The sequence below is a fragment of the Saccoglossus kowalevskii genome, chromosome 16 (genome assembly GCF_978046115.1).
Source record: "Saccoglossus kowalevskii chromosome 16, keSacKowa6.1, whole genome shotgun sequence".
Lineage (NCBI taxonomy): Eukaryota > Metazoa > Hemichordata > Enteropneusta > Harrimaniidae > Saccoglossus > Saccoglossus kowalevskii.
In genome coordinates, this window is record NC_140656.1 from 1798436 (window position 1) to 1807304 (window position 8869).

General features: G+C 34.0%; 1 protein-coding gene across 1 annotated transcript; it reads left to right on the forward strand.

Moving 5' to 3' along the window:
• Nucleotides 1-1076: 1076 nt before the first annotated feature.
• LOC100303507 (fructose-bisphosphate aldolase) lies at nt 1077-8260 on the forward strand. Its single transcript, NM_001184799.1, is given in 7 exon segments — nt 1077-1135; nt 4129-4268; nt 5146-5357; nt 5746-5961; nt 6192-6450; nt 6673-6872; nt 7555-8260. Coding segments are annotated over 6 exon segments (1098 nt in total). The 5' UTR covers nt 1077-1135; nt 4129-4150; the 3' UTR covers nt 7648-8260.
• Nucleotides 8261-8869: the final 609 nt, after the last annotated feature.

Sequence of the window (8869 nt, forward strand, 5' to 3'; positions counted from 1 at the left end):
ATTCTTTTACAAACTACTAATGTTAACTAATCCTTTCACAAACTACTAATGTTAACTAATTCTTTCACAAACTACTAATGTTAACTAATTCTTTTACAAACTACTAATGTTAACTAATCCTTTCACAAACTACTTATGTTAACTAATTCTTTTACATACTACTAATGTCAACTAATTCTTTTACAAACTACTAATGTTAACTAATCCTTTCACAAACTACTAATGTTAACTAATCCTTTCACAAACTACTAATGTTAACTAATTCTTTCACAAACTACTAATGTTAACTAATCCTTTCACAAACTACTAATGTTAACTAATCCTTTCACAAACTACTAATGTTAACTAATTCTTTCACAAACTACTAATGTTAACTAATTCTTGTACAAACTACTAATGTTAACTAATCATTTCACAAACTACTAATGTTAACTAATTCTTTCACAAACTACTAATGTTAACTAATCCTTTCACAAACTACTAATGTTAACTAATCCTTTCACAAACTACTAATGTTAACTAATTCTTTTACAAACTACTAATGTTAACTAATCCTTTCACAAACTACTAATGTTAACTAATTCTTTTACAAACTACTAATGTTAACTAATCCTTTCACAAACTACTAATGTTAACTAATTCTTTTACAAACAATTAATGTTAACTAATTCTTTTACAAACTACTAATGTTAACTAATCCTTTCACAAACTACTAATGTTAACTAATTCTTTTACAACTACTAATGTTAACTAATTCTTTCACAAACTACTAATGTTAACTAATTCTTTTACAAACTACTAATGTTAACTAATCCTTTCACAAACTACTAATGTTAACTAATTCTTTCACAAACTACTAATGTTAACTAATTCTTTTACAAACTACTAATGTTAACTAATCCTTTCACAAACTACTAATGTTAACTAATTCTTTTACAAACTACTAATGTTAACTAATTCTTTCAGCACACTTTATTGTATTTCAGCCGAATACACATTGCGTGTTTCGCGCAAAGGACTGTGGTAGAGGGTGACATCGAGGCTCACATGTGACGTCACCCACAATTATTTGTCCTCTGCAGTCTTGGGCTCCGCTGTGCGAACGTTCTGAAGTCACTCTCTTGTTTTATTGTCGGTAAGTTACCTTTAAATGGACAAAGCTGGACTGAATAATGCGTATGCATCGCATGTAATACATACTTTTAACTTGCACTTACGGTTGGACGTTATATTCGTATATTTATGAATTACGGAGGTTTTTAAATTGCGTGAGGTCGATGATCGTGGTCGACCCAGACACGAATCAGAAAAGACGAAGCTTTAAAGGTCAAAGAACATTCACAACTGTCACGTAGTCTGCTTCTTGAGTCAAAATATAAAAAAGTAATGCATTTTATTTGGCAAATTTTAGCAGAACACTCGCGATATTGACGACTTTATCATGTCGTACGTGGATTCCTGCTTTTATTTCAGCTGGTGTAACGTCGCGTCACGTATACCATTATAGGGTATAAAAGGGTAAAAATCTTTGCAAACGACAGGCACATTCAATTCACAATAGTTTCTGTAAGTTATGTCAATTATAGTTTATATCGCTCTTAGGTTTTTAGGGTGTTTAATTACTGAGACTGCAGTTAAAATCATGTTTTCATAATTCGAATCTTTGGATTTGACCTTTTATGGAAAATGTGAAATTGAAACCACGCTCTGCAGCACAGCAGATAAATGATGTAACTGTCACATATAAATTACAACTGTTCTGTGCGACAATTTCTTGTCCTTCACTCGTGGGTTTATTCATCCCCATTATTGTAAGTCAAATCGGTTAAAATTAAAAGGGCTAATCATGTTGATTTAGTTACTGTTTGTGTGGGAGTAAGCTTTAGTAACAATTGATAAATGTGACCAAATCTTTGCTTGTATAAAGAGCTGTTTTTGCTTTCACCAGTAATTTATTACTTGGAAGTTTTCCCAATGCCTATTATTGAATTCCAATGTACCCTTGTAATTCTTTTGTTACAGTTCAATTGAAATTCCATACACACTTGCTTAATAGAAAAAACATCGAATATTGTGCTTAACAGAGAATCTAATTCTCCAGCATTTTACTCAAAGCATTCATGGAACACCATTATTCATGTTTATGACATTTTGTTTTCAATTGTGAATTTATTCTAGCAAGTACATTTTCTGTTAAATTTTCTTTTAACTAGAAGTGACTGTCAACTGGTAAAGTATGTTATTCCAAAATTTATTAATTTCAAATGGTGCTTTTGATTTTATACCCCTAATTTTGGCTTTAGAATAGTGCTTTTCTTTTATGTGCACAAATCCCGTGACATTAATTCTGTTGTTGAATGCCCCAAGGTCTGCCACATCACCTTATTTGCTGATGCTTGGTAACCGATGCAGCATTCCAATTGGTTGACCTTAAGGGGTGTGTTAGGGGGATTGTCCACAGCTGGTGACTGTACATAATTTATGCAGTTGACCTAAATTAAGGTTATTGAATGTAGTAGCTTACAGTGCAGAAGGATCATAGTAATTTTTTGTTTACCATTGGATGTTTTATATTTTGATATTAGTGTTCTAAAGTCAAATTGCATACATTATCAGCTAATTTGCATAACAATACAATACAATATAATATGTTAATGACTTGTATTGTATTCATTGTTATTCTAAATTGGTTCTATTGTGTTTAAAAAATCTAAGTTTGAAAACTCTACTCTATAATGCCCTGGGGAGAACCCTGAATTGTTGGGAAAACTGCTTTTTAGTAGGGTATTTAATTTAATTTAGTATACTAAACATTTATTCAGGAAACTGATTTGCATGCTCTTGCTCAAATTTTAAAATAAGGTGTGAAGTCATTATGGTTTTATGTTTTGTTTAATAATGTGTGTAATGTTATTGAAATAGCCAGGCTTCAATCATTATAGCAATTACTGTATGCAAAGTTGTTTTACCATTTTACTGAACTGATTTTGAGTTCATAAGATCAATACAAGGTGTACATTCATCCCTATTTATGCTTGACAGATTCTGAATAATAGTTTGATTCTTGTCATAAAGAGATGGAGGATATAATTTCAGTTCATTAATTTTTTCAATGGAACTCCACAAATAATTGCTGTCACAGTCCCTGCTTGAATATATCGAACAATCATCTCATTATATCAGGGGTCAAAAAGTTCAGGTTAAATGAGGACAAGTTACTATTAGCAATTCCAAAGGTTATATTTGTACTGAACTGATAAAGTTGACTGGATTGTCAATTGGAAATATCTCCATGTGGTTTGTTTTATTATAAAGGTCAGTTAATAAGTGAATGTATATTTTGGTACCTTTGATACCTTTGAAACTGCACAGTGATCACTTTTCACACTTTAGGTGGGGAGGCAAAAGTTGATTCTTCATTATGTACAAGATTGCAAAAACTATTATGCAAAGAAATGTGGTCCAAATTGAACAAGGACAAGAGTTTCTAATTTTGATTATGCCAGACTAGCTATGTTTGAATCGGAGTCAGTGTCCTCAGTCGAACTATACATTGCAGAGAACACTCTGGATGACTAGTAAAAGTCACATGTAGGTACAAAAATGTATGTAGGTGGAGCTTGTCTGCATGCAAAGGTCAAATAGTGTGTTTTTAAATGTCACACATGTGTTCATTAGATCATCCTGTCTTGTCAAATACTCCCCATAACTACAAATCTCCTTGAAGGATACTTAGTGCTTGTCAATGTTGGTGTTAGTTTTACACAAACTATTGTGCTTGTGAAAAATCTGTTATTAAAGAAGGCTAGTTCTTTCTTTTAAATGGTGACAAGGTAGTAAACATCATTTCCATTGGAGTATTATGCTTGCTGGGTGGCTACCAATCGTATAAGCTATCTACTGAGCTTGTTGAACTGGCTACTTTTTATTTCCAAGGCTCAATATATAGAAAAGTGCTGTATTTTGGCCTCCTATTTACCAAATCTAGCTGCCTACTCTTGAACTGAATAAAACTCCTGTGCTTGTAGGCGTATGACATTGTCATCTATCATGGTCTGCATTATTGTCATAAATCTTAGTGTATAGGAATGAATACCAGTTGATTAACTCTAGTTTATTCTTGTTTAGTCACTAGTCATCATCAGTCATCATGCCACTGTACGATCCACCAGCCTATTTGACAAAGGAGCAGCAGAAGGAGCTGGCAGATATTGCTAAAGCTATTGTAGCGCCTGGTAAAGGCATTCTTGCTGCTGATGAGAGTACAGGTAAGGTGCAAGTTTGATAAATACATCTTTTTTTATAAATGATTAGTTGATAATAGAAGCAAGTAATTATGAAGCTGCAAACCATTAGTTTGGCGCATGTTAATGCCCCATTTTACAAAATTACCTGTAATAGGGAAATTTTTTGAAAAATGTTTCCCAGCCTGCTTCACAATATGCAGATTAAATACAATTTGTAATGTACAAACCAGGTATGCAAGATGTTAATTTCAGTGCAAGCTCCAATAAAAGTTTATAAGTACAAAACAAAAATTGTTAATTTAATAATGTGGATGTTCTTCCCAAGTCAAAGACAAACAAATAAATGCAGATTAACTGATGATTGAACATTTTGCAATGAATTTATATAATTTATTGTGTACATTGTCATAGGCAACAGGGCTTGTGTGCCTAAGAAAACATATAAATGTTATTGATAATAGTAATGTTAATGGTAATAATAATGAATATTGAATTTATAATACATTTCATTTTTTATTTACTGACCAGATTGAATCTGTTACATGCAACATTTTTAACTTGCTCTCCTATAGACCAAAAAAAGATTTTGCTTCTTGTCATTGCACACACCAGTTTAAAATCTGCAAATCAGGCATTTTGTAATTTTGCATATCAATAAAATAATATGGTATTTCACAGGATGTCTATTGTTGACTGGAAAGCATAAATGTTAATAAATAAATGTAAGACGAGAAGGAATTACCTTGCTAAAAATACACTGGTGATTAGTGGTCCCTCTGAGCAGCAGAGTTTGGTATTGCCTATTTAGATATTATGATTTTTTGAATGATGAATTTAGTGATGTTGCACAAATAAGGTGTATGAAGAACTTGATGCACTTCTTTCATATTGTCTATAGGTACTATGGGAAAACGTTTTTCCAACATCAACTGTGAGAATATTGAAGAGAATCGTCGTCAGTATCGTCAACTTTTATTCTCTGCCGGCAATGAAGTAAGCAACAACATCAGTGGTGTCATTCTATTCCATGAGACTTTCTATCAGAAGAACGATGAAGGTGTACTCTTCACTGATTTACTCAAAAGCAAAGGAATCATTCCTGGTATCAAGGCGAGTACACATATATTAATCTTGCCTCAACAGTTATCCACAACTATTTGCTACAGTTGTTTAAAGATTATATAATACTTATATATGCCATTTGGTTTTGCCTTTTCATAAACATTTTAATGTAAATATATTTGGCATCAGTTATTTCCACGTCTGTTCATCTGTTACTAATTTAAGACTTCTTTAGGCAGATTACATGGTTTAGATACAATGATTTTAAAAGCATGCTATACAATTTTAAGCCAGCTGAAAGCTTAACTGAATTCTTGGTTGCGTTCGGAACAATGGGAAATTGCAAACATTGCCTTATTGGTGTCCCAGTCAACTACTCTATTTTGCATAGAATCAACTTTGTCCAACACCATGACACACTATTTTATACTCTCAGGTTGACAAGGGTGTAGTACCTCTTGGAGGCACCAACAATGAATGTACAACTCAAGGATTGGATGGGCTTGCAGAACGCTGTGCACAGTATAAAAAAGATGGAGCCCAGTTTGCCAAGTGGCGCTGTGTACTCAAGATTACTGAACATACTCCTTCACATCTAGCAGTTATTGAAAATGCTAATGTACTTGCTCGTTATGCAACTATTTGCCAACAGGTAGGTGCATTTAAACTTGCACTGTAGAAATTGCTGTACAACTAGTTTTTGCACAACAGTCTGGTACCAATATTTTTGGGAGTGAAACTAGGAGTTTGTACTCAGACTTTGAGCCTTAAAGTTCAGTAATTATTGTATTTAAAACTGCAGCTTTTATCGTGTGCTTATATCTTGTTCTTTTAGTATATACATGTAGTGCTTATATTTGATGTTATTCCTTACTAATACAGAATGGCCTGGTTCCCATTGTGGAGCCTGAGATCTTACCTGATGGTGAGCATGATTTACGTAGATGCCAGTATGAAACAGAGAGAGTACTTGCATTTGTCTACAAAGCTTTGGCTGATCACCACGTGTTCTTGGAAGGCACGTTATTGAAACCAAATATGGTCACAGCCGGTCACAGCTGCACAACCAAGTACACAGCCCAGGATATTGCATATGCTACTGTGACAGCTCTCTCCAGAACTGTTCCAGCAGCTGTTCCAGGCAAGTGTTCATTACCCGCATTCATACCTTTGTTTCAGTTTTGGTTTGTGTGCCCTCAGAACATACACGCAGATCAACATGCAGACATCAGTGTTCTGGCTCTGATACACTTTTGAAGTACTCGTGTACATACCTCATAGTAGAGAATATTTGATAATAGCTGTTTTAAGTAACTATTATGAATAGCTATAATACCCTATTCTTTGGTTGTTTTTTTTTTAGGCGTCACTTTCTTGTCTGGTGGCCAGTCTGAGGAAGAAGCTACTGTCAACCTGGATGCCATCAACAAATGGCAAGGCAAGAAGCCATGGTCTCTCTCCTTCTCATATGGCCGGGCTCTGCAAGCTAGTGTGTTGAAGGCTTGGCAAGGAAAGAAAGAAAACATCAAGGCTGCTCAAGAAGAGCTTCTCAAAAGAGCCAAGGTGAGTTAAGAAGGTTCAAGCTGAATTGAAAATCGTCTTTTTCTACGTGTTTTTCATTATTATATTTATCATAGAAAAATTGGCATTTTTACAGTGATTTGTATATTGAGTGTTTCTTTATATCTCGGTATTTCCCTCGATGGCATGGAAATGTTGTGTATTTTGATGCGAAACCTAATGTTAAAACATTTTTAAAAATATTGATTTAGTCAGTTTCCTTTCATGATGCGTTGCATACATGTGTAGTAACATTTGAAAATCTGAATTCACCTTGGACACAGGGACTTCGTTGAGAACCATGCAACTTGTTTTCTGCCTTTCTATAATAGTGTTCCATTCTTTTCCAAATATGGGTATAGATCATAAGATGTTAGAATAGAATACTTTTTTAATAGTGTGGCTTATGTTCTCAATGAGATCCTTGTAGTCATTGCCATCAGCTAAGGTATTTTTCCTCCAGATAAATATGGGGGGTGGGGGTGGCTGTGTGTGCAGTGTTGTGTGCAAGTAATCTCTGCTGAATTACAAGCACATGTACACATGGTTTGGGTTTGTTTCATACATGGTGTCGACACTTATTTAATAGAACATTCATGTGTCTAAGAATGATTTGTAATTTCTGACACACAATTATAAATTTGGATTATTAATGCGTTTCATATGTTGTATTTTTTTTAAACAGGGAAATGGTGCTGCTGCTCTGGGCAAATATGAAGGTGGTGTATCTGGTGCCAGTGCCGGGGAATCGTTGTATGTGGCTAACCATGCTTATTAACATGCATGACATGAAGAAAATTCAGACAGATTGTAGCTTTTATCATTGTTTTTGATGACTTGTGTAGATAAATCATTGTATTTAATTTAATCAGTATTTCATGAAAATAACTGCACTGTTAGATTCATAAGGGCATATACTGATGGCGTTGTAGTGCAGTTGAGGAGTATTACTTATGTTTGCTTGTGTTATAATTTTAATTATATTTTGATGTCATCACAATTGGGGAGGGATGAATGTAACTTGTGTACATACTGCATTTTCAATGTGAGATGAGCTATAGTGGGTGGTGAAACCAAGGAATACACTTTTTTTTATAGTCTCTGCAATAAGCTTTCCCCAGTTTATATGATTTGTCGCCTTCATGTCGTAGTGCTCATACTGTTTGGCTTCATCAGCATAATATCCATGTTACATTACCATGTGAAACTGATGTGTAGACTTCTTGAGGGGACAATCTATCATTTATGTAAAGTGATGCATCAACTTGTTCATGGTGATAAATAACCATAATTGTAACCATTAACTTTGTACAATGCACTTGTATTGAGCATGGATTGTTTGTGATGAGTAGACCAAAGATAAATAAAATACATTTTATTTGTTCTCCTGTCTTGTATTTGTGAACGTTTTCTCATTTGAAAGAAAAAATAATGGTGATTCGAACAAACATGTATGGCAGAAAATGAAGCAAAGTACTTTAAACGCTACTCGTGCTTCTTGACCAATTTTCCATTTCAGGAATTTACCTACACTAAATGTTTTGATTTGTTTTTAGTCCCCTTTGGGATGTAGTGAGGTAAATGGGAAATTTAATTTTGAGTCTGTTCACACATTTCAAGTCTGGGTGGATCACATTCAAACTTCACACGAGTCCTGTAAACATACGTACATGTATGGTTCATAAGTTTAGATCTGGTGTAGAATGGCAGCCATTTTGTTTCACCATGTTTTGTTCCAGTGCCATAATTCAGACGTACTGTGATCAATCTCAGTTTCATGATCCAATTAAAGATGGTTACAATTTTATCTTGCATTTCTTGGAATAGAACTTACTAGTGTTAACAAGTTTTATTCACATGCTTTGAACACAAGATCTTATTACATATCATTTTCACCCCATCAGCCAATTCAAAATGGCTGATGCATTTTATTTTTCAACAAATGCTGTTCTAGTGCCTTGACAGATGCACAGAATACGGGCTGGTGACTGTCATAGGAC